The sequence below is a fragment of the Phoca vitulina genome, unplaced genomic scaffold (genome assembly GCF_004348235.1).
Source record: "Phoca vitulina isolate PV1807 unplaced genomic scaffold, GSC_HSeal_1.0 scaffold13, whole genome shotgun sequence".
NCBI lineage: Eukaryota > Metazoa > Chordata > Mammalia > Carnivora > Phocidae > Phoca > Phoca vitulina.
In genome coordinates this window covers 45111837-45137363 of record NW_022589716.1, presented here as the reverse complement: position 1 = coordinate 45137363, position 25527 = coordinate 45111837, and the positions used below count along the sequence as shown (strand labels likewise).

Here is a 25527-nt window from a genome sequence, read left to right as displayed (position 1 = left end):
GCATGTCTGGTGGTTGAGGCTGGGAGTCAGCTGGGAACTGTTGGCCAGAACATCTACATGTGGACATAACATAGTGGCTGGATTCTTAGAATGAGCTCCCCAAGAGAACAAGGCAGACGTACATGGAGTTTGGATGAGCTGGCCTCAGAAGTCCTAGTGTCACTTCTACCATACTGTGTTGGCTGAGATGGTCACAGAGGTCTATCTGGGTTCAAGGGGGAAGGGCCTAGACCCACCACTGGATGGGAGGAGTACCAACATCACTCTGTAAGAACTTCTGGAAGGAAATCTATTGAGGTGGCTAGCTTTGGAAAATACGATCTGTTTCTGGTTCCTAAGCCCCACCCCTGGAGAATCAGTACTGAAGGTCTGGAGTGAAGCCTCAGGAATGAAGTTTTTACATGTTCCCAGGTGATTCTGTTGTATATGCAGGACCAGGCGATGGCCCTTTGTCTAAGACCCAGGGCCCCTCAATCCTGAACTCAGAGCTGTCCCCACAGGAGGTGCAGCAGAGATTGGCTGCTTGCCCGGCATGGTAGTGTGACCAAGGACCCTTTGGAGGGAAACCAGCCTCAGGCCAGCAGGGGGGACCCCAGGAGCAAGAGGCCTGCTCTTGTGCAAGGGAGGGTGGTGTCCCTAACCGGCCCTTATTAATGGGACCTTTTGGGAGCTGGTGTATCCCAGTAGCCTTCTTCCAACCGTGTGTGTGTCTCGTTGGCACTTCCTGGCTTATAGACGGTAGTCTCCAGGCTGCTGGTGGTACAGTACGATAGGGTGGCATGGCATTTGGTGGGCAGAGTTTCAGTCCTTCTCCCCAGGATGCTCACTGCCATTTGGTGATTTCCCCTCACAGCTGTTCTCCAGCTTCAGTTTGTTTAGACTGAGTCAACCTGAGGAATGTTGGAGGACTGCAGTTGGTGGGCAGTATTCTAGGAGGGGCTGCCCTCAGCCCCTGGGGGTGGACTACGGAGGCAGGAGATGGGAGGCAGGGGACCTGGGTTCCAGCTCCAGCTCTGCTACAGTTTTGCTCTTTAGCCTTGGGTAGGTCATATCTCCCCTCAGAGCCTCAGTTTCCCCAACAGTCACATGTGTGGAGCCTCAGCTCCCATTCTCTTAAATGACCTGCGTGGAGTGGAGCTGCACTCCCTTACCAGAAAACCTAATGTGGCTCCCCATTGCCCATAGTCTTGGAGCCCTGTCTGCCCTCCACACCTGTGTACCAGGGGCCCTGCCCACCACTCCAGCCTCATCATCCCTTCCCTGAACGTGCCATGCACCTTCACCCCTCTGGGCTTTTGTATATACCGTTCCCTCTGCCTGGAATACTTTCTCTTGCTTTCACTGCCTGGCAAACCCCAAAGTTTGGCTTTTATCATCTCCTCCATGAAGCCTGCCCCCTCCTGCTAGTTACCTCTGTGGTGTGTCCCTGCACCCTACCCCTTGGGTATTCTGTGATCTACATTGGGATCAACAGCTAGCCTCCCAGCTGGGGGGTGGGGCGGGGATTGAGAGGGGAGTGTTTGCAGACCAGCCCAGGCTTTGGAGTCAGTCTGGATTTCAGTCCAGCGCTGCTGCGACACACTCGCCGGTGTGACCTCAGGCAGGTCGCCCCGCCAATCTAAGCCTCAGTTTCCTCATCCCTGAGTTGGGGCTCATGATCACTAAACAGAATTCTCATGATTTTTTAAGGACATCGGCGACAGAAGCAGAGAGTCTATGTGAAAGAGGTTTGGGGCGGGGTAGAGTTATCAGTGTTTCAGAGCTCATTGCTTCCCTCGCCTTTATCGAAGAACGTGGAGGTATAGGGGGAGCCGAGCCCCCTGTACTGTAGGTAAGGGGGAGGCGTATAATAGGTGCTCACGTTCAGAGTAGGAATATCCTTAGAGATTGGATGAATGAATGAGTGAATGAAACGAGGCAACTAGTTTCTGAATTTGGATACACCTTTTTGCCAGACCTTGTCTGTGCACCTGGTCCGGGGACGGCAGCCGAGGCGGGAAGTCCCGCCCCCAGGAGCCCCGCCCCCGGAGGAGCCCCGCCCCGGGGCCGGAGCCACGCCCGTCTCCTAGCAACTGTCAAACATAATTGCGCAGCGGCGTCCTGCTCCGGTGGGTAGACTGCGTCCTTGGAGCCTTCTCGCCTGGGGGCCGTGACGCCCAGGCTGCTGCCCAGCGCCTCCCCTCGCAGGTACCGAAGGTCCCTCTCTACCTGCCGCTCCAGCTGGGCACCCCGTCCTAAACAAAACGTTAGCCCGGGTTCCTCCTCCATGGACCCTGAGCTTGTGCCCTGAACCCAGCACTCAGGGCCCATTCGTGCCTTGCCTCGGGGGTTCGCCCCCTCTTTGACCTCACCAGACTCTTGCACGTGCTGTCCCCTTGCCCGGTTCGCCTGTCCCCACATTGCAAACTCATCCTGGGCTTTGGCGCTGCCCTCACCCTGAGGCCTCCCCTAGTGGAAGCACAGGGTTTTCTCCCAACTTTGCGGTTCTTGGGTAATTGCACTTAGCTGGAGCTGGCATTCCAGAGTGCCAATGATCGACTCGTGAAAGGAGGAGCAGCTGGGGCTGGGGGAGGATAGAGACTCAAGTTGGAGAAACGGGTTGCTTGTTATCATGATTACTGCAAGCCACCATTCTCTGTGGTTCATTGTTGAGTGCCTACTGCATGCCAGGCAGTGTCTGAGGCCTTGGCCGTTCAAACCAGGACGGGACAGGGGAAGGGAAGGAGGGGAAGGGTGGGTCATCCTGAAAGAGGCAGGGCTTACCTCCTGGGAACAGAGGGAGGTGACAGCAGCGCCTTTATTTTCTTGCAGCCAGGAGTGCCACGCCCGTGGGTGCTCTGCAGAATGTCGCTGCATGCCTGGGAGTGGGAGGATGAGGACAGGGCGAGCATGGGGCCCATGTCCTCCATGGCCAGCTTTTACCAGTCTGGGAGTGAGTGTGATATGGAGGAGTACCTGAAGGTCAAAGCCCAAGCCCAGGAGTCAGACTCTGAGCACCCATGCAGCAGCGAGTCCTCATATGGGCCTGCCAGCACCTTCAACTCCGATGTGCCCCAGGTCGTCCCCTGCAAATTCATCATCTCACTGGCCTTCCCGGTGAACACTGGTAAGTGCTGGAGCAGAATCCCAACACTCTCCGCAAAATGGGCTGCGCTAATGACCTTCTCGCAGAAGTTTGGGGCACCTGAGCTCCCTCCACTGGCTTCCCCAAGTGAGGTGGCCAATGCCAGCAGCAGAGGTCAGGAAGGAAACTGCAATTTTAGGGGGCCCATTGTGGGCCAGACAAGTGAGTGATTAAATAGGCTTCACATGCTTAATCCTCTCAACAACCCTAAAAAGCAGGTGGTATTATTTCTGCTTTTTGTGGATGAGTAAATGAGAAAGACGTTACAGCATGGGTTCTCATAATCTGGCTGTGCATCACCAAATTCCTTGTTTAAATTCTCAGATGTATTGAATGAAAATCTCTGAGTGTATAGGTATATCAATTACATGTTGCCCCCCAAATTCTGTGTAACAAACCCAAACAACTCCCCAAGTCAGGGGCTTCAGACTGGAATCCCTTGTTCTCCTGGATAAGCAGGTCAGCGGCTCCAGGCTAGGGTCCCTGCGGTGGCTCTGCTCTGCTCCCCGTGTCTCTCATCCTCCTCTTGGACCTGTGGGTCAGCCAGACACATTCTTGTTATAGAAAGGCAGAGACACATGAGAGGGCAAGCCCAGACAACCCAGAACTCTTCAAGTCTTTGGGCATCTCCCACCTGCTCACATTTTTTTGGCCAAAGGGAGTCACATGATTGAACCTCTAAGATTAGGGGCAGAGAAAAGAACTCCACTTTTGATGTATATCTATTTTTGTCTACTTGCACTAACCCCCCTGAAGATTAATTTCAGCTTCTCCTTGTAGTTCTATCCATTCTTGCCTCAGATATTTTGGAGGCTCTTTGGTTAGATGTATATATATACCATGTTTAGAATTGACCCGTCTTCTTGGTGACTTGAACTGTTTTTACCACCAAGACCAGGGGGGAGGCAGGTGAAGCGCCACAGGTGAAAAATGTAAGGAGGCGCTCCCTCTCAGCGTCATGCAGTGAATTTCTGCACCCTGTTACTCCACTGGCTAGGGGGCCTGGACCTGCATCTCAGCCCCAAGTGGGGCAGACAGCATGGGGGTGGGCGGCCTCCCACAGCATCAGGCTCTTTTTTGGTTCCAGGGAACTGTGGAGACGGGTGTGCTTTCCCATGTGAGGTTCAAACAAGACTCATTAAATCCATGTCTTCTAGGTTATAAAGGAAAATATACAATTTTGATGGAAAAATATAGGAAACACCCTAAAATGGACAAACCTGCTGCAAAGGTTCGGCGTTACTACCACATTGAGTATTTCCTTCTGCCCGATGATGCGGAGCCTAAAAAAGTTGACATGGTGGTGTTTCCAATGGTGGCCAAAGTGTTCCTGGATTCAGGAGTCAAGGTGTGTGTGTGTGTGTGTGTGTGTGTGTGTGTGTACACACCTCACATACAGTCTAATACTACAGAAAGTGTGCTTGCTTCCCTTGGAGCTTGCTAGAAATGCAGGATATGCACTGACCTCCTAATACCCATTACCAGACTATTTATATATCTTTATCTAGTCATTTCTGTGGTGTTTCAAAAGTTTTTGAAACTTTGGTGTTTTCAAAAGTTTTTGCCGCTCTTGTGATTTCCTTCTCTGTGTGAGTACCTGTGTGTATCCGTGTGTGTGCGTACCTGCCTGCCCGCACACACACCCACCCGCCTGCCTGTGGCCTGACTCTGGGTCAGTGCTTGGAAGTTACTGGAAAGGGCACGATTGGCAGGTAATTGCTTTGACTCTGTCTTTTCCGATGACCCCAGACGTGTGACGGGGCCCCGGCCAGGACAGCCATTTCCTGATGTGAGGTGGGGGCTGGGGGAGCGCCAGGCACAGAAGGCAGACAGGTGGAGGGCAGCGCCCTGGAGGACGAGGCTGGTGGGCGTAACCTCAGGCTGCTAAGGCTCCCAGTCCTGCACTTAGAGCCTCTTGGTGTTCTTTTACAGACAGTGAGGCCATGGCACGAAGGGGACAAAGCCTGGGTGTCATGGACCCAAACTTTTAACATCAACGTGACGAAGGAATTACTAAAGAAAATTAATTGTCACAAAATAACCTTGAAGGTCTGGGACACTAAGGACAAGGTTTCGAGAAAAGTCAGGTATTACCGGTTAAAGAATACTGGGTATTCAGAAGATACAGGATCTTGCGGTAAGTCAGGTATTTGTGTTTTGTTTGAAACGTTTCTCGAGGCGTGTGACTTCTCACCGGTAACAGGATCAAAACCAGTGTCCCCTCCTTTACTTCATCTCACTTTCCCGGGGCATATGTGGCTTCGAGTGTCAGTGGTGTGTCATCCCTCCAGGACAGGCTTGAGCATCAGGAAGTACTGCCCCCTGGAGTTGTGTTTGGGGGTGGGCGGTGTCTGTGTGCATATGCATTGGTCACCACCTCTACCTCCGTCACATTTCTGGACTTCCTGTCCCCAGGCAGCACCCACATGTGCATTCCCCACCGGCCTGTCTCCTGGCTGAGTATTGGGTGTTCACTGACAAAAAAACACCAGGAAACAAGAGAAAACTTAAGAATCCCATGACCCTGAGACCACCATATTAGTCTTTTCATATAGACCCTCGAGATTCTTATTCTTATTCTCACAAACAGGGGATGGGGCAGAGGGAGAGGGAGAAGGAGGTTCCCCACTGAGCAGGAAGCCCGACGCAGGGCTCTATCCCAGGACCCTGAGACCATGACCCGAGCTGAAGGCAGATGCCAACTGACTGAACCACCCAGGCGCCCCGGGTAAATATTTTATCAATGCCAGAAAGTCCCCTTTTGAGCTCACCTCCAAGGAGAGAGCTAGTAGGAGTGGAAAGATCCAGGCTTTGAAGTCAGCCAGCTCAATTCAACCTGTCTCCCTTCTTGAACTAGCCAATGACCTTGGGCACCTTCCCACTTCCTCTGCTTATATGCCCCGAGGCAGGGTGATGGGAGTGCACCCCCCCCCCCAGCAATAAAGAGAGTGTGTGTTGTCTATATTTAAAAACTAAAATGCTGCCAATTAAACTATGCTGTGGGGTTAATTGTAAGATGCATCCAGTTTTTAGAGACGTCAAAATGTCACGGGGATGTGCATCCAAGAATGGAAGGAGTGTGTACTATTATCACTGTTGTTGGTGGCTCCAGATAAGTATAGTTACCCCCATTTTACAGTGAGCAAAGGCGACTGACACCTGCTTGAAGTGTGTCACAGCGCCAGAATCAGAACCCATTTTTTGGTGACTAGAAACCCTCTGCTTTCTCTGGCTTTCTAGCCTGCCTTCTTGGGGAGCCTTTCTGGCACCAGGGACTTGGCACTTCTGACTGTTCATCTTTCACTTACATCTGGGGTTTCTTACCCTAGGTGCTGTTGGCATTTTGGATCAGATAATTTCTTTTTGTGGGAGCCGTCCTGGGCACTGAAGGATGCTCAGCAGCATCCATGACCTCCACCTGCTGGATGCCTGTAGTAGCCTCCCAGTTGTGACAACCAAAATTTTCTTCAGACGTTGCCAAAGGTCTCTTGGGGAGGGGAGCAGAATCACCCCTGGCTGAGAATCATTGGTTTATATCTAAACTACTCATTGTAGGGTTTCTGTGTGAGAAAATGGGATTCAAGGTGACTTCCTTGCTTGGACCAAACGAAAGACCCACGTCTTCAAAGCATGGGGTTCAAGACCACCTGCGTTAGATGCATTTGGAGGGCTGCCCAAATGCAGATTCCAGGGCCTGCCCCAGAGCTGCTGAGCCAGAATTTCTGGTAAACATCTGCCCTGAAGTGAGCTCACATTGGAGCAGGGGTGCTGGGGCAGGTGTATCAGGAAGGATTCCTGGAGAAGGGGCCATGGGAGCCAAGTGTGGAAGGGTAAATGGAGTCAGCTGGCAGGAAAAGGGAGGAGGAAGGGTGTTCTAGACCCTGCAGGGAGGGCCATGGGCCTTTGTGAGTGTTCTTGAAATGATAGCACTTCCCCCTCCCCAAGCCCCATCTCACGCCTGACATCACTGCCTCTTACGTTAAATCATTTCTTTCCATAAGCAGTGTATGTTCACTATGTAAAACAATTTAGGAATTGACTAGCATATGGGCGCCCAGGTGGCTCAGTCGGTTGGGTGTCCAACTCGTGATTTCCGCTCAGGTCAGGATCTCGGAGTCGTGGGATGATGGTCTCAGTGGGGAGTTGGCTTCTCTCCCTCTGCCCCTCCCCATGGACGTTCTCTCTCTCCTTCTGAAATAAATAATCTAAAAAAAAAAATTGACTAGCACAAGGGAGAAAGAAATAAGATCACATGATGCTTGACCAGAGGTAGTCATTGCTATCATTTCCCTGTGCATTTTATATGTAAGTAGAAAGAATATTTTAATGAAAATGCATCTGGTGTACATGTTGTCTTAAGTCCTGCCTTTTTTCACTTTAAAAGGTATCTTCTTGAAACTCTTGTCTGTGGGAGGGCAGAAACAGCACGAGAGGTTTGGCTCATGTTCCAAAGAGGATGGGAAATGTATTTGGGTGAACCATAGGTCCCATGCCCAGAACTGGTTAGTTTTCAGCCTGCTGGTCTTGAATGGAACATCCCATCAAAAGTCAGCATTTTTCCTCTATTAAATCTGCTCGGCTTCTTGTTTCTCAGTTACTGGACAAAGACTGCACCATTCATGAAGCCCCTAAGTCATATGTGACCCCGGCTATGCCCTTAGCTCTTGGCCATCACTCCACCCAACACCTGGTTAGTGTTCCTGGCTGTGTGGTGTCCTTTGGGACTCTCTACCCCTCAGCTGGCTCCTCCCTCTGCATCCAGGTCTCTTCCCCATCTCCTCTCTCCTACCACTGTTCCCTGACTTGTCTATAGCCCTGCTTTGACCTTGGCACTTCATTGCTCTGAACCTTTTTATGGCCGCCCAGTGGCTTAGGGAACCAGGTCCGTCTTCTGAGTCTGGTCTTGAAGGCATCCTCTAATTTGTTCCCCAAGCCTCTTTTCTCGCTGCTATTCTTACCTTCACTCCTGGTCCCTGAAAACACTAGGGTTTTCCCCGTTGTGAGACCTGCCTTCAGCTATGGGGCCGTACCTTGCGGGCTCTTAGCCTCATCTCTTTCTCCACAATTGGTATCTGTTGCAATCCAATTGCATCTCTTCTTTTCTTCACCTCTTTCTTGTAGCTTCCATTATCTGCATTCATTATTCCTCACATGTTGGTTGCTGCCACAAGCATACAGAGTCCCGTATTGATAGAAGTGAAAGATAGAGGGCTCATCTCCCTAGCTGTCTGCAAGGAGCCCTGGGGGGTAGTTCTGGCTTAATAAGTACCAGCTCTCTGACCACAGGAAAGTTATGTGTCCTACTCCCCATCTGTAAACTAGGGGAAGTGGGAGTGCCTTCCTTCAAGTGAAGTGCGATGATTAAATGGAAGGACGCATGTCAAGTATGTAATGGTCTTATTTGGAAGAAGCCATTGCCAGTTGAGGATTGGATTTCCTGATATTTTGAAGCAGTGCCTAGGCAACTGCTCCTGGAGGGCAGGGGCCCTGCCTGTCTTATCCACCTGCTCCGTCTACAGCACTAGGAGAGTGCCGTACACATAGAAGGTGTTTGGTAAGCATTTCTGATTGATTGAGTCAATGGTTCTCCTACATTCTAGAGGAAGTGAAAAATTTGGTTTTAAATCAGAGAAGATTATCTGCACAGGCCCCACACATCAAAGAGGAGTGGAACCAGGAGGATGCACGAGAAAAGGCAGAAAAAGCAGGAAAACACATCAAGTCTTTGCATGGTGAGTGGACATGACTTTGTGGACAAGCTGGGGGAAGTCGATGGCAGGGAAGGGGATAGATGGGTGTTGCTGGCGTCGTGCATGTATACTGGGATCCTTCCTGTGTATCAGCAACTCCTGCTGGTGCTGGTTCACTCTAGAACCCAGCGCTGTTTCAGTGCGGGAATCACTTTTGTTGTTGATCCCTTCTTTTTGTTTAATTTTTATTTCATGACTTACAAAACTTTTCTAACTATAGAAGTTATATATGTGTGGTTTGTTTTTGTTTTTGTTTTTGTTTTTGTTTTTAGAAAACGTCAGTGAATATAGAAAGTATAAAACAAGCAGGGAAATCAATCTATAGTTCTATCACCAGGAACAAGCATTGTAATTTTTTGGTTATCATGGCAAATTCCTTTGTTGTGAGATTTTTTTTTACATAGATAGGGTTGTTCTGGATACATAATTTTGTATTTTGAGATTTTGTATTCTGAGATTAATATGCACTTTCCTATTAACATGCACTTTCCTATTTACTTAAGAACTTTGCATAAACTCCATTTGTGGCGACTACATAATTTTTCATCTGCTGGTAGCACGGTAACATTCCCTGTAGGTGGGGATGTAGGGATCTTGGGAGTGTTACCAGTATCCTCTAATGTAAACAGTGTTGAATTGGACAACTGAATAGATAATAGACTTTTTTTTCCTTTGTTTTCCCTCTGTGGGATATTATATAAGAAATTGGAGGCTTCCTCTTGTCTCCATTTGTCCAAATAATCCTAATTAGTCTGTATATTCATTCATTTACTCGTTTATTATTAACCAGCCTTTTTATGCTCACCACACACCCATCCCTCTGCTTGGTGACTGCCATTACAAAATGAGTAAAGGGCCCTCATTTCTTAATGAACTAGAATGGAACAGGAAGTCCATTTGCTAATAAATATTATCAGATTCTCACCCAGCAGAGTCTGAAACTTTTCCCAAGATCTCCGAGGAATATGAAAAGATACCCAGAATGGAAGATCTTGCCACAGTTCGGTAAGGATGGACCCATGTTATTTTAGGGAGTGGGAGTGGAACCCCCTCTTGTATAAGCTGTACAGACTCTCACCAGGAGTCATGTGGATTTTTAGTAACTTAGTCAGAGCTCATGCAATCCAGGTGAAATTAAAGGAATAGAGAAAGGAATGCTGTGTTTATGAGTGCAAACATGCACTGTGCTTTTGCACATGTTGGTTTATCTCAATCCTCATCATGGTCAGTCTGTGAGGTGGTATTACTATCTCCGTTTTCTTCACAGCATAACAGAGTGGTTAGTGATTTGCTCAAAGTTTTAAAACTGGAATTCTTGGGAATCTTGGGAGTGTTGGTAAAGCCAGGACTCCAGCCCATATCTTCAGATCACTGAGTCCACAGCGTTTCCTGCTGTAAGTGCAGTTGCTCTTAGAGCCTAAGAAGGATCTGGAGATTCCTTGGATGCTGTGGGGACCAGAGGTAGAATGGACGCCCAGCTGGTGGCTTGGGAGAATGGGATGGGGAGAACAAAGGGTCTATGCCATTAAAAATTTTTGACTTTTAAAAAATTGTTTTTTGTGTTGAATTTATGCACTAATTTGAGAAGAATTGACATTTTTACATTGTGAGCCTCTCCCATCCATGATTATGGTATATCTTTTCACCTAATTCAGCTCCTCCTTTATGATTTTTAATAGAGTTAATTTTTTTTTCTTCCTATAGATGTTGGTTAATTCCTGTAAATGAATTCCTGGATATTTTAGAGTTTTGACTGCTTTCATAAAAATATATTATTTTCCATAATATTTCTAGTCAGTTAGAAATTGATAGTAAAAGTGTGGTCTGCTGAGCAACAGCATTGGCATTACTGGGAACTTGTTAGAAATGTGGAACGTCAGATCCACCCCAGGCTTACTGAACCATACCTGCATTTTATTTAACAGCATTTCCAGGTGATTCATATGCACATTGAAATTTAAGAAGCATCGGTTAGAGGAATGCAATGTCATTTTTTAAAAATCTGCTCACAGGATGCCTGGGTGGCACAATCAGTTAAGCGTCTGCCTTGGGCTCAAGTCATGATCCCAGAGTCCTGGGATTGAGCCCCACATCAGGCTTCTTGCTCAGCGGGGAGCCTGCTTCTCCCTCTGCCTGCCACTCCTCCTGCTTGTGCTCTTTCTCTCTGACAAATAAATAAATAAAATCTAAAATAAAAATCTCACATATGGTGCAGTAAATAGATTCTTAGATTTGGTCCCTGATTTTTTTCACCTTCATTTATTTTTCTCTCTGTGTATTTTCTAGATGGAGTATTTCGAGAGAAACAGCTCTTTCTTTGGGAGCAGCATCTGGGATGGAGATGAAGGAATTAACTGAGAGATCATCATTTAACAGCTTAACAAACATGTTAGAAAAGCAAAAATTTCAAAGTAAGTTAGGATGGGATTTTGGAATTTTATAATATAACTAGACTTAGAAGAATTATGAAATATTTCAAATTTAGAATACTTCAGAAAGATTCTTTGATATCTGGCCAAATGTTACTTGAAAGTAAAAGAACACTACATACACTTTCAACTTACCTATTCTGTCTCGCCTCACCCAGGCATTCCATCCCACCTCATCCCATTCACTTACCCGCATCATCCCACCCATCCGCACAACATCCCTTCCCACTCCACCAGTGTTTCCGTGCTCCTGACTCACGATGTCGTGAACATGGGGGGCATGAAAATCCCTAATGTTGAATGTAGACTTTCAAATAAATAACTACATTCCTATGTGATAGATGCTGTGGTAGGGTAGGTAGGTATGTTGCGGAAGCACAAGAGTCGGGTTTATGGAAAGACTCTCGGAAGATAAGCAGTTATTTGCTTCTCATGGTGGAATGAGGGAAATAGCATCCCAGGTCGCAGGAACCACTCATGCAGAAGCTTGTAGTCTTAGGAACAGACCGAGAGGCAAGGGTCCTCAGAAGCCACTACACTGACCTCTTCATTCTTGACCTTGTTCTCCTCACCAGTTTTTCAGCAACAGTTAGGTTTCCAGTATGAGGTGGAATATTCTAGAGCCCTTGCACTTGCTGCCTCCTGGGATGGTCCACTTCCTGTTTGTACAGCTGTAACTGCTACAAATCATTTCCTTAACTCTCTATCAATTAATCTGCTTTTCCTGGTTCGAGTTCAACACTCCAAAGCTGCAGAGAGAAGTGACTGCTTGAGGCGGGCTCTCTGCCAGGCGTCGGAAACACAGTTGCTCACATTCCTTTTTTAAGGCCCTAAAAGACTAGTCCATACTTTCATATCTGAACACCTTCGACTTAGTTTCTGAGTTTTCTCTTTTCCAGATTAAATAGCCTTGCTTTTCAGAAATACTCTTTAAGCATTTTAATGAGATTTTCAAACCATCTTTTTTATTTTGAAAAAAAAATAGAAGAGTACACAAAAAATAAACAATGTATGTACAATTTAGGTGTTAATATTTTGCCAGATTTCCTTCATTTCTTTCTTGCTCTTTCCTTCTTTCTCCTTGCTCTGTCCTCTTCTTTCTTTCTTCCTTTCTTCCTTTGTTTCTTTCCTTCCTTCCTTCATTCCTCCCTCTCTCCATCCCTCTCATCCTCCCTTCCTTCTTTCTTTTTGAAAAAGAAAAGTTTACAGATACAGGGTGTCTCTTTTGCACCCTGTGCTTTCAAGAAGCATACCCTAGGGGGGCGCCTGGGTGGGTCAGTCAGTTAAGCATCTGCCTTTGGTTCAGGTCGAGATCCCAGGGTGCTGGGATTGAGCCCCGAATCGGGCTCCCTGCTTAGGCCGGAATCTGCTTCTTTCTCCCCCCTACTTGTGCTCTCTCTCTTTTTCTCTCAAATAAATAAATAAAATCTTAAAAAAAAAAAAAAGCATACCCTATCCTACATAGAAATTGGTGTGACCCTTCCCTGCCACCCCATTCTTTCTGACACATTCATACAATGTTGTGTTGATTTTTGTTTTTATGAGTTGCGGAAATGATTTCATACTGTACATATCTTCCTGCAACTTGCTCTTTGCATCATCTTGATTTTTAAAGTTCATTTGTGTCCATATATGTAAGTCCAGCTCCTTCCTTGTGACATAGCCCCATCAGATGGCTATGCCATCCTTCACCCGTGGACTCCCCACCGAGGGACATTTGAGTTGTCTCCCATTTCCCGCTGTCACCAACACTGTGATAGCAAGCATTCTTGTGCAGGTCTCTGTGTGCCTGTGCCAGAGAGTCTAGGGCATCTGCCCAGTGGGGTCACAGGGCATGCGAAGTGCACCCTGACCCCTCAGGAGGTGTTGCTGGTTTCTACTCTCTGGATTGTACCTCTTTGCCCTCCTGACAGAAGTCCTGAGAATTCCAGCTTTTCCACATTATCAGCCATGCTTGACATGGTCAGGGGCTTACTTCCTAATTCCTCATGGGGTTGATAGCATCTCATATGCTTATTTGGTCACAGTCTTATGTGATTTACCTATTCCTGTTTCTTTGCTTATTTTTCTGTTGGGTCTTATGCTTTTTTTTAATTTTTATTTTATTTTTTGAAAGATTTTGTCACAGAGAGAAACAGAGAGAGAGAGTGAGTGCAAGCAGGGGGAGCAGCAGGCAGAGGGAGCCCTATGCCGAACTAGAGCCCAGGACCCCGGGATCATGACCTGAGCTGAAGGCAGACGCTTAACCGACTGAGCCACCCAGGCCTTCCATTACACTTTTTTTTTTTTTTTTTTTTTAAGATTTTATTTATTTGAGAGAGAAAGAGCATGAGTGGTGGAGAGGAGCAGAGGGAGAGGGAGAAACAGACTCCCCACTGAGCAGGGAGCCTGAATTGGGGGCTTGGGGCTCGATTCCAGGATCCCAAGATCATGACCTGAGCTGAAGGCAGATGCTTAACTGACTGAGCCACCCAGGCACCCCTGAGTTTTACATTTTTTCTTACTGATCCATAAGCTTTATTCTTTAAATCTTCTGGATAATTATCATGGTTACTTACATGCACTGTAAACATCATAGGCCAGGGTCTGCAACTTACCCTTTTACTTTATTTGTGCTGTCTTGTTTTGCATACCAGTTATGTAACTATTCCTTTCTAGTTCGTATTTTTGGTAATGTTTAAGAAATCCTCCTCATCCGGACATCAGTAGAGTCTCCTATATATTCTTCTAATTATTTTGAAGTTTTTTGTTTTGCACCATTAGTCTGCCTTTCATTTTGCATATGGCACGAGGTGCCCAATAATTTCATTTGCCTCCAAATGGATAGTCAGTATAATTAATTGACTAGTCCATCCTTTCCCACTGATCTGAAATGCCACCTCTGATATCTGTTAAGTCCCCTTATACATGCAGTGTATTTCTGGGCTTTCTATAGTCTGTTCCATTGGTCTTTGTATCACAGAACAAATAGCTCATGGCTTCAATTACGTTAGATATGTATGTCTCCTCTTTTCTCCCCTGGATGAGCTTAGCACAGAGCTGAATATTTCATGTACCTTTGCTCATTTACTCTTCTCAACACCCTACAAGGCAGGTGCTATTGCCCCCATTCTACAGATGAAGTGATTGAGGCTCAGGATGGTTAAGGATGGGGGAGACCTGGTTCTGGAACCTTGGTGGTTCAACTCCAAAGCCCAAACCTCAGCCCTACACTGTGGTTAAGAGCTGACTTGGGGGAGAAGTTTGGTATGTGGCGGTGCTGATCATCATCCAACCTCAGCCCCCTCTGCCTGTGTTCTCGGGTTGGACCGGGTGGGAGATCAGGACGGCCCTCACGTTCTTCCTGCATGTAACTGACAATCGGTCTGCTATCTACACATAGACACATTTTCTGGTTGCTGGGGAAGGGCAGCCGCACAAAGGACAACCTCTGCCTTCAGGGATCTTCCAGAACCTTGTAGGTATGCATGTATGCTTTCACATATGGTAGCTTGGGTATGAGCTCCTTTGAACGCTTATGTCCTTCCTTTGATTTCACAGTTAAACAGAAAGACTCAGAGGGGAGAAAGAAGAGCCAGAAGAAAAGGAAGAAGTCTCGAGCAGAAGAGGAAACTGACCTCAAGGTGGAAGGAAACTGGAAGCATGGTACCTTCTCCACTGAGCTGGTGGTGATGCCGCTCCTCGCAGGTGCTTACCCCTGGTCCCAACAGGTTCTGGTTGTCTTGTCCTGTGTGGCTAGAATGTCCATAAACAGGATGCTCGCATTGACCAAGCCTCTGTTCTGCCACCTAGCTTCACGCTCACAGTCACTTCAGCAAAAGTGCAGGCAAGCGTCTCTGTTGTACAGAGGAGGAGGAGGAGGCACAGGGAGGTCAGACGTATAGTTCAAGATCACACAGCAAGTAAGGGCGAGGCCAGGGTTTGAACTCAGGCCTGATTCCAAAGAAACCTGTGAGAATAGTTGTGCTGATTTTGTTTGCTAAATAAGATGCTGCTTTTTATAAACACCATCCTACAGATTTTTATGAAAACATCTGGTAGAGGAAATGAGGGAAGGAGCCAGTATTTCTGTCCCGTCCTGCTCATGGCAAACACTGAGCCTCCCAGTAAGCTTGGAGGGCGGCTCTAGGGGTGCCTGTCCTTTGTCCTGTGAGGAATCAAAACTCGGAGAAGGCAAAGCTACTCACTTGAGGTCACATAGCTCATGGGCAGAACAGGGGTTTCGTTCTTTGCTTTGTAAGATCTATCACAATTTGGAAACTAGGTTTTCTACGGTTTGACAAATAATAAGAAGGTATGCATGTTATATCCCTAGGTTTTGACAATGGAAAGCTCAGAATGTATTTTGGGTAAAATTATATGACTTCATTTTTAAAATAGTAACATGGAGGGGAAACCCTCTTTCTTTTCAGAGAAAATCATTTCAAGCCTATTTCATTGTAGGCAGGTTTTTTTTTTGGCCATCAGGGTGAATGTGCGCCCTCTACTGGCCAATCTGCAGAAATCTAGGCTACTATCTTGAGCTGGAACGAACCCTTGCAGCGGCTTGAGGTTTTACCTCGTGAAAGTCAGCATCAAGTTCCACAGGGCCAGGAAAATCAAATTCTCACAAGCTCTTGTGTTGTTGATACATCTTGAGGAAATACGATTAATTTTTTAGTTTTCACTTTCTTTTTTTTTTTCAAGAATTTATTTATTTATTTGACAGAGAGAGACATAGCGAGAGAGGGAACACAAGCAGGGGGAGTGGGAGAGGGAGAAGCAGGCCTCCCACCGAGCAGGGAGCCTGATGTGGGGCTCGATCCCAGGACCCTGGGATCATGACCTGAGCCGAAGGCAGACGCTTAAAGACTGAGCCACCCAGGCGCCCCTAGTTTTCACTTTTATATGGATTTTTGAAAATCCGCTTTCACCTAAAGTTGGGCCTTTCAGGCTGTCTTAGCTTTCCCGTGGCATTGGAGTCTTTTCTAGAGAAATGAATTTTCAGAGACGCATACCCACTCTCAGGCTGTGCCCCAGGAGGACCCAGCCTCCGCACAGCGCTTGCACGCTCCTGCCCGGGGCACACGTCGCTGGGGAACACCTTGTGGGCTGAATCCCCAAGAGAAACCCAAGCCTATAGGTGGGTGAGCTCCGGGTGATCCGCTGACTTTGGGTCGAGGTTGATTTTGCTGCTTAATTTTGCTGTGGGAGGAAGGAGAAGCTCAGATGGTCTCAACCATCCTGGCGTGACTTTTTCCAGCAGGGTGAAGCCCAGAAGTGTCTGGGCTTGCCCTCTCTCTAACCTGCACTGTCACGGCCCTGTAAGGAGACAATGATTCCAAGAGCACCAGTGACAAACGGACTTTGAATCTTGGCTCAGCCACTGCCCAGCAAGTTGCCCACGTTCTCTGAGTCCTTCGACTCCATGTCCTCATCTGTAGAATAGGGGTGAGAATTTCTACCCCGGGAGGCTGCAGGAAGGATCACGTGAGATAATGTGTATAAACTTGCACACAGTAGGACTCAGAGAGGTTACTGGTGTGGAGGTGGCAGCTGCTTGTTCAGAACATTTGGGTGGGCTGGGTGCAGGGTGCTGGGCCTCCAGCAAGGAAGGCAGAGAGGTAAACCTCCTCCCTTGTGCCGATAGCATGGTTTATGGTCCTAAGCTAAGAAGGACCTTGGCTCGGCAGGCCAGCTGGATGTTTGTTTTTGCCATAGAATAACAGCATAAGATCATTCCAAAACCAGCATGATAATTTTTGGTAATCATCTTCGATTTCAAATTAGGCCCTAGGCTTTGCATCCCCTAGTGGTGAATATTTGTTGGCCAGTGACCCATTAAGAGTTTCGAAAGACTCTGGAAAGAACTCTTATTTTTTGTTGCGTAGTGGAGGGGCCAACTGTCACCAGGCAGGCCTGGTTTGGACATGGGTCCCACCGCTTATTGGCCAAGAGACCTTGGATGACTTCTGAACATTTCCGGACCTTAGTTTCTCTGTCTACGAAGCAGAGACGGTAGCAGCCACACAGGGCTGTTCTGAGGATCCAGTGACGTTAAGGCACGCTCAAGTCTGGATGTTGTAGATGCATGCACCTTGCGGGGTCCGTTCCCGGGCTCCTTTTCTCTTACTCTGGAGCTGGGCTCCTCAGCCTGGGCACTTATGCCCCCAGGGGGACATTGGGTCATATGAGGAGGTAGTTTTGGTTGTCACAGGTGGGAGCAGAGGGAAGCTGCTGTCCCGTAATGCACAGGACAGTCCCCACAGCCGAGAATCTCTGTCCTCAAGTATCTGTGGTTTTGAGTTTGTGAAACCCTACCCTGGAGTTGTGGCTGACGCCTCCCTAAATTTCTGAATGATGATTTGAGTGCACGTTTGCACTGGAGATTTCTTCTCAACGGGGCAATCTTTTCCATGAAAAGGTTTACAGAGTTCTAGAATACAAATCATGATTAGTTATGGCCTTAATGAGTGAGCTTTGTTGAAGAGAAAGTCGTGGGAGCCCTGGGGGCTGCCCCCAGGAGCTGCACGTGGCCCCATGCTCAGGCCCATGCGCTCAGCTGCACACCCCGGGCCCGTGACTTGTTTTGGAAGGGAAGCTCTTTCTGAGCATGAGTGACTGGGCCTTCGTGTGCCCTACAAATACATTTACAAGCCTTGTGAAAGGAGCAGAGCTGATCTTTTTGAGCACCCGCTATATGCTAGGCAGTGTTCCCAGCAACTTCTCCTACATAAACCCTCTTAATCCTTCACCCTAAGCATGGTGGGCTCTCTGCCCATTTTGCACAGGAGGAAATTAAGCCCCACAGAGCCTCTAACTTGTTGTAGGCCATGTGACTATAAGATAAGAGAGCCAGGATGTGAGCCTAGGACTCTCTGTACAGCTGGAGGATTTGATCTCCCCCCCAACCCCCACACCGATATGTCTCCACCTGGTAAAATGTATGGACCCCTTTCATGAGAAAAATACTCTCCCAGCTATGTGTGTGCCACGTGGTGGCTCCGTTCACCCACTTGCGCCTTTTCCCTACTTGCGCTACCACAACACTGTCCTAGCCGGAGGTGTGCCGTGTTTGATTCGGCTCCGATGTACCAGTTATGATCTACATCAGGACCTATGCTTTTCTCGGTGGACCACACCTGTTAAAGCAGCACCACTGGCCTCCATGACAGAGACCCTGGCATTATGTGTTCTTGAATGTGTTCTGTTCTAAAGTAATTGCCTGGAGCAGCACTCTCCAAGAGGACTTTCTGCAGTGATGGAAATGTTCCAGATCTGTGTTGTCTGGTCCAGTAGCTCATAGCTACACATGGCTACTGAGCATTTGAAATGTGACTCATGTGATGAAGGAACTGCATTTTAAATTGTATTTAATTGTATTTATTTATTTATTTATTTATTTACAAAGATTTTTTTAATTTGTCAGAGAGAGAGTGCAAGCTGAGGAAGAAGCAGGCTCCCCGCTGAGCAGGGAGTCTGATGCAGGACTTGATCCCAGGACCCTGGGATCCTGACCTGAGCCGAAGGCAGATGCTTAACCAACTGAGCAACCCAGGCATCCCTAAATTGTATTTAATTTTAATTTTAATTTAAGTAGCCACAAATGGCCAGTAGTTACTATACTAGAACAGTGGTTCTGAATCACCTGGGGAGCTTTTATTATGTTTTTTTTTAAAGATTTTATTTATTTATTTGAGAGAGAGTGAGAGAGCACAAGCTTGGGGGCGAGGCAGAGGGAGAGGGAGAAACAGACTTCCCACTGAGCAGGGAGGCCGACGTGGGACCTGATCCCAGTACTCTGGGATCATGACCTGATCAGAAGGCAGACACCCAACTGACTAAGCCACCCAGGTGTCTCACTTGGGGAGCTTTTAAAAACCCTAGCATGGGGACGCCTGGGTGGCTCAGTCGGTTGGGTGTCTACCTTTGGCTCGGGTCATGATTGGGCTCCTTGCTCGGCGGGGAGTCTGCTTCTCCCTCTGCCTGCTTCTCTCCCTGCTTGTGCTCTCTCTCTCTGACAAATAAATAAAGTCTTAAAAAATAAAAATAAAAATAAAAACCCTAGCATGGAGGCTACATCTCAGACCAAGTAAATCAGACTGCTTGAGGGTACCACCTAAGCATCGATATCCCTATAGATGATTCAGGAAATGCTTATATTACAAGATGATCATCAAGATTAAATCACAACAATTAAATTCTCTTAGGGAACTTATGGGACCTCAGTTTGAGAAACTGGCATATAATATGCTGGTAGTAGGTGTTTGCCAATTCCTTTTTTTTTTTTTTTTTTTAAGTTTTCTTCTTTTGGTTATAATTTAACATTGGCTCTTCTCAGGTTGCCTGAACCCTTTGTACTTGTTTTGGGCTGTCATGAGTAACAGTCTAATGCTGTGTGTATTTCCCTCCCCACCCCCCAGGATGGCAAACTGTTGTGAGTCGTGGCAGGGGGAAGTCTGCCAGCATTTTAGATTGTTTTTTGACTTTAAAAACAGAAGTTCCTATCATGACTGAGGAGCAAAAACAGGACTTAAATCCCCTGACCATAAAGATCAAGTGTGTTTCCTGCCTTCCATCACAACCTGTTCCCCTCCATGAACTAGAGGTAAGAATGAGCCAGAAAAACTGATTGGAGAGCTCTTTTTCCCATCTGGTTGCCCATTACATGTCATCTCTAATTCCCCTCAGTGGCCTTCTGTGAGATGGATCATCATCCCCATTTCACCATTTAGGATCTCACAGCAAGACATGAGAGATTAGGTTCCTGGGTTTAGGAGCTACCAACTCTTGATGTCTCCCCACTACACCAAAGGTGTCCTTCAGATGCAGGTAGTGATCCTCCCTTCAGAAGGAGCCCCCAGATTTCATGGATACAGCAGCAGTGCTCACATAGATGCCACTCATTTTGAACCAACTAGGTATAGTACTGATGTTTATCCTGGGAGTTCCCTTTTTCCTATTGTAGGATCCTTTTTTCCTGGATTCTGTCTTCCTCTTGCTTTGTTTGCTCTCTGATTTTGCTGGAACACATCTTCCTGTAGCTTCTTGAGAAAAGGTTAATGAGAGATACTTGTTTTGAGGTCTCACGTGTCTGAAAATATCTTTATTCTACCCTTACACTTGATTGATATTTTAGCTGGGTATAGAATTCTCATTTTCCTTCAGTTTTGAAGGCATTGTTCTATCCTCTTTTATGTTCCATGTTGAACCTTTGTATTTGCTTTTTTTCTTCTCTCAAAGCTGTAGGATCTTCTTTTTGTTTTCTGAAACTGCTTGATTATGTGTCTTGGTGTGGGCATACCATATATTATACTTCCATTTTGAAATAAAAATTCAGAGGAAGTTGCAAAGGTAGATCCTATGTACACTTTGCACAGTTTTTTTCAGTGGTTATGTCTTATATACCAATAGTATAATATCAGAATCAGGATATTGATAAATGTGTGTGTAGTTCTCTGCCATTTTATCACATGCATGGATTTATGTAACTGTCACTGCACTTAAGATACAGAACTATTCCACCACCACAAAGTTCTCTCATGCTACCCTTTTATAGTCACAACCTCTACCTAACCTTGCACCATCCCTAACCACTAACGTGTTTTCCATTTATATAATTTTGTCAGTTTGAGAATGTTATTGTTGTGGGTTGAATTGTGTTCCCTCAAAACGGTATGTTGAACACTTAACTGCCAGCAACTCAGAATGTGACTTTATTTAGAAATTGGGTCTTTACAGAGTTAATCAAGTTAAAATGAGGTCATTAGGATAGGCCCTAATCCAATATCACTGATGTCCTTATGAAAAAGGGAAATTTGGATGTAGAGACCAACATAGACAGAAGACAAAGAATATATGAAGAGATGTAGGGAGAATGCCATGTAGTGAGTAGTTATATTGTCACAAGCCAGGAAATGTCTGGGGCTACCAGAAGCTGGAAGAGGCAAGGAAGGATGCTCCCTTAGCAACTTCAGAGGGAACATGGCCTTGCTGACACCATGATTTTGCACTTTTAGCCTCCAGAACTGTGAGACAATGAAATTCTGTTGTACTAAGTCACCCAGTTTGTGGTATTATGGCAGTCCTAGGAAATGAACAGTTATATAAATGGAAACATCCAGTATGTGACCTTTTGAGATTGGCTCCCCCGCCCCATTCAGCATAATGCCCTTGCATTTAGCTGAGTCATTTTTTTAATTTACTTTTAATTGTTTTTAAGACCATTTACATTTAGTGTAATTATTGATATTTTAGAGCTTAAGTCTGCCATTTTAATATTTTCTGTTTTCTCTGGTTTTTGTTTTCTTTTTCCTGCCTTCCTGTGGGTTTTTTAGAATTTAATTTTGATTTATATTATTTTTATTTTTGAATGTATAGGTTTTTAGTGGTTACTCCAGAAATTACATTATGCATACATAACTTATCACAGTCTACTGGTGTCAACATCTTTCCAGTTTGAGTGAAGTATAGAAACCTTACCTTCCTTCAAATCTGTTTACCCTATCTCATTTATAATTGTCTTAAATATTTCCTCTATATAGACTGAGAACCACATCGGACGATGTTATACTTTTTGCTTCAACTGTCAAGTGTAATTTAGAAAACTCAAGAGGAGAAGGAAAGTGTATTGTATTTACCTATAGATTTGCTCTTTCTAATGTTCATTTCTCCTTTCTGATGTTCCAAGATTTCTTTTTCTTTTTCTTTTTAAATTATTTCTGTTTCAGGAACTTCCTTTAGTCATTCTTTTAGGGTAGATGTGCTGACAACAAATTCTCTTAGTTTTTCTTTGTCTGAGGATGTCTTTATTTCTCCTCTATTCCTGAAGGCTAGCTTCATTTGATTTAGAATTTGGGGTTGACATTTCTTTTTATTCAGCATTTGAAAAAAGTTATGCCACTTCCTTTTGACCTCTATGGTTTTTTGATGAGAAATCAACTGTCATTTGAGTTGTTCTTTCCCAATACGCTGGGTGGCACTTATCTTTTGCAGCTTTCAAGTTTTTTTTCTCTTTGTCTCTGGTTTTCAGAAGTTTGACTGTGATGTCTCAGTATAGATTTTTTGGGGGTTTATCCTGTTGGGTTCACTCAGTTTTCTGAGACTTAGGCTTATGTCTTTTGCCATAAAATCACAAATTTGGGAAATTTCAGCCATTCTTTTTAAAAAATATTTATTTTGAAGGGGGGGCAGAGGAAGAGAAAGAGGGAGGGAAGCGGACTCCTCGCTGAGCATGGAGCCTGACGTGGGGCTTGATCACAAGATCCCAAGATCATGATCTGAGCCATATACTCATATAAGTATATGAGAGTCATATACTTAACTGACTGAGCCACCCAGGCATCCCAGCCATTATTTCTTTAAATACCTTTTAGCACTACCCTTTTTCTGCTCTCCTTCTGGGAATCCAATGTCATTACTATTAGTTCATTTATTATAGTCTCACAGGTCCCTGAAGTTTTGTTCATTTGTTTTTAGTCTGTTTTCCTCTATGTTCTTCAGATTGGATAATTTATATTGTTTTATCTTCAAGTTCACCAAGTCTTTTCTCTGTCCCTTCCATTCTGTTATTGAGCCCATCCACTGGTTTTTAAATTTTTAGTTATTGTATTTTTCAATTCTAAAATTTCCATTTGGTTCTTTATATCTTCTATTTCTTTGATAGGACTTTTAATTTTTTTCATTTGATTCAATCATGTTCACACTTGCTTTAAAATTCCTGTCAGATAATTCCAAGATGTATCATTTTGGTGTTAGCATCTGTTGATTGTCATTTCTTGTTTAAGATGGGATTTCCCTGGTTCTTGGTATGATAAATGATTTTTAAATTATATCTTCGACATATTAAATATTAAGTTATGAGACTCTGGATCCTATTTAAATCTTCTGTTTTAAATGTTCTGCCAGTGGAAGAAGGGGAATGCTGTCTTATTTCTGTCAGGTGGAGGTGGCAGGCCAGGTTCCCCACTCAGCAACCATGTCCTAGGAGCAGGGATGCCTTGCTACTACATGCTTCCCACATGATCTTCGCTAACCACCACAGTGGTGGGGAGGCCACATTACTGCTGGATGGTGGGGAAAGATTTTGGCTTCCACTCTGCCTCCCTCGATGCCTTGTTACTGCTGGGCAGGGGTGAAAACCTTGACTCCCCACTTGATCTTTTCTCATGGCACCCAAGTCAGGGGAATTGTTACAGTCGGACAAGGGTGGAAATCTGGGTTTCCCATTTGACTTTTGCTTATGGGAGTGGGGTGGGCCTGGTTTTCTTCATGGTGCTTGCCTGGGGTAGGGCAGTTACTAGCCTAAAAGTTTTCTGGCTCACTAAGCTGCCCCATTCTTGTTTCTTTGGCTGGAGAGAGAAGACTTTGGGATTTTTCCTACCTACTCCCATTAGCATTTCTGAGTTTCTGTCTTCTCCAGCACCTAGTCTAGAATATGTGAGACAAGTAGAAACCCCAGAGAACTCATCACTTGTTGTTCCTCAGGTCCCACAGTCCTTAACCTTCTTCTCTCCATCCTTCTGAGTCTCCTTATGTTTGTTTTACATATAAAGCCCAGAGTTTAAAGAATCTGTACTTAGCAGGAGAAATAGGAAAAAGTGTGTCTATTTCATTGTGGTCCAGAACAGGAAGCCTGTTGGTATAGAGATGTAGATATACATTTAAAATTTTTAAAAATATTTTATTTTTAAGTAATTTCTACACCTAATGTGGAGCTTGAACTTACAACCCCGAGATTAAGAGTTGCATGCTCCACCTGAGCCAGCCAGGTGCCCCTAGAGATAGATATTTTTTGTTTTTATTTTAATCACCTGGTGCTCATCATGTCACATGCACTCCTTAATTCCCATTACCTATTTCACCCATCTCCCTCACCTCCCCTTTAGGAACCATCAGTTTGTTCTTGGAAGTTAAGAGTCTGTTTCTTGTGTTGTCTTTCTTTCTCTTTTTCCCTTTGCTCATTTGTTTTGTTTCTTAAATTCCACATATGAGTGAAATCATATGTGGTATTTATCTTTCTCTGACTGACTTATTTCACTTAGCATTATACTCTCTAGTTCTATCCATGTTGTTGCAAATGGCAAGATTTCATTTTTTATGGCTGAATAATATTCCATTGTATATATATACACCACATCTTCTTTACCCATCCATCAGTGGACACTTGGGCTGCTTCCATAATTTGGCTATTGTAGATAATGCTGCTATAAACATCAGAGTGTATGTATCACTTTGAATTCGTTTGTTTTTTTTTTTTTTTAATTCTTTGGATAATACCTAGTAGTGTGCTTGCTGGATCATAGGGTAGTTCTATTGTTAACTTTTTGAGGAAACTCTATGCTGTTTTCCAGAATGGCTGCACCAGTTTGCAAATTCTACCCACAGTGCAAGAGGGTTCTTCTTTCTCCACATCTTCACTAACTCCTGTTGTTTCTTGTGTTTTTTATTTTAGTCATTCTTTTTTGGGGGGGAGGGGGAGTGTGCGAGCATGGGGGGAAGGGCAGAGGGAGAGGGAGAGAGAATCTTAAGCAGAGTTCATGTTCAAGTTGGAGCCTGACATGGGATTCAATCTCACAACCCTGAGATCATGACCTGAACCGAAATCAAGAGTCAGACACTTAACTGAGCCACCCAGGTGCCCCTGATTTTAGCCATTCTGACAGGTGGGAAGTGATATCTCATTGTAGTTTTGATTTGCATTTCACCGATGATAAGTGGTGATGAGCATCTTTTCTGTATCTGTTGGCTATCTGTATGTCTTCTTTGGAAAAATGTCTGTTCATGTCTTCTGCCCATTTTTAAACTGGATTATTGGGGGGGGTGTTGAGTTGTATAAGTTCTTTATATATTTTGGATAATTTTATCAGTTATATCATTTGCAAATATCTTCTCCCATTCCACAGGTTGCCTTTTAGTTTTGTTGATTGTTTTCCTTCGTCATGCAGTTTTTTTTTAATGTAGTCCCAATAGTTAATTTTGCTTTTGTTTCCCTTGCCTCAGGAGACATATCTAGAAAAAAGTTGCTACAACGAATGTTAAAAAGTTACTGCCTTGTTCTCATCTAGGATTTTTATGGTTTCATCACTCACATTTAGGTCTTTAATCCATTTTTGGATTTATTTTTGTGTGTGCTCTAAGAAAGTGATCCAGTTTCATTCTTTTGCATGTAGCTGTCCAGTTTTCCCAACACCATTGGTTGAAGAGACTGTCTTTTTCCCATTGGATATTCTTTCCTGCTTTGTCA

The 25527-nt window shown here is 45.3% G+C and overlaps 1 protein-coding gene across 1 annotated transcript in view; it reads left to right on the top strand.

The window, feature by feature from the left end:
• Positions 1-1915: 1915 nt before the first annotated feature.
• Positions 1916-25527, top strand: part of CFAP92 (cilia and flagella associated protein 92 (putative)) — a 64975-nt gene continuing 41363 nt past the window's right edge. The window contains exons 1-10 of the mRNA XM_032412021.1: positions 1916-2187; positions 2812-3106; positions 4282-4472; positions 5057-5261; positions 8725-8856; positions 9792-9879; positions 11161-11285; positions 14686-14760; positions 14844-14990; positions 19706-19890. Of these exons, the coding sequence (XP_032267912.1) occupies positions 2845-3106; positions 4282-4472; positions 5057-5261; positions 8725-8856; positions 9792-9879; positions 11161-11285; positions 14686-14760; positions 14844-14990; positions 19706-19890 (1410 nt within the window). The 5' untranslated portion in view covers positions 1916-2187; positions 2812-2844. The remainder of the gene's footprint in view (positions 2188-2811; positions 3107-4281; positions 4473-5056; positions 5262-8724; positions 8857-9791; positions 9880-11160; positions 11286-14685; positions 14761-14843; positions 14991-19705; positions 19891-25527) is intronic.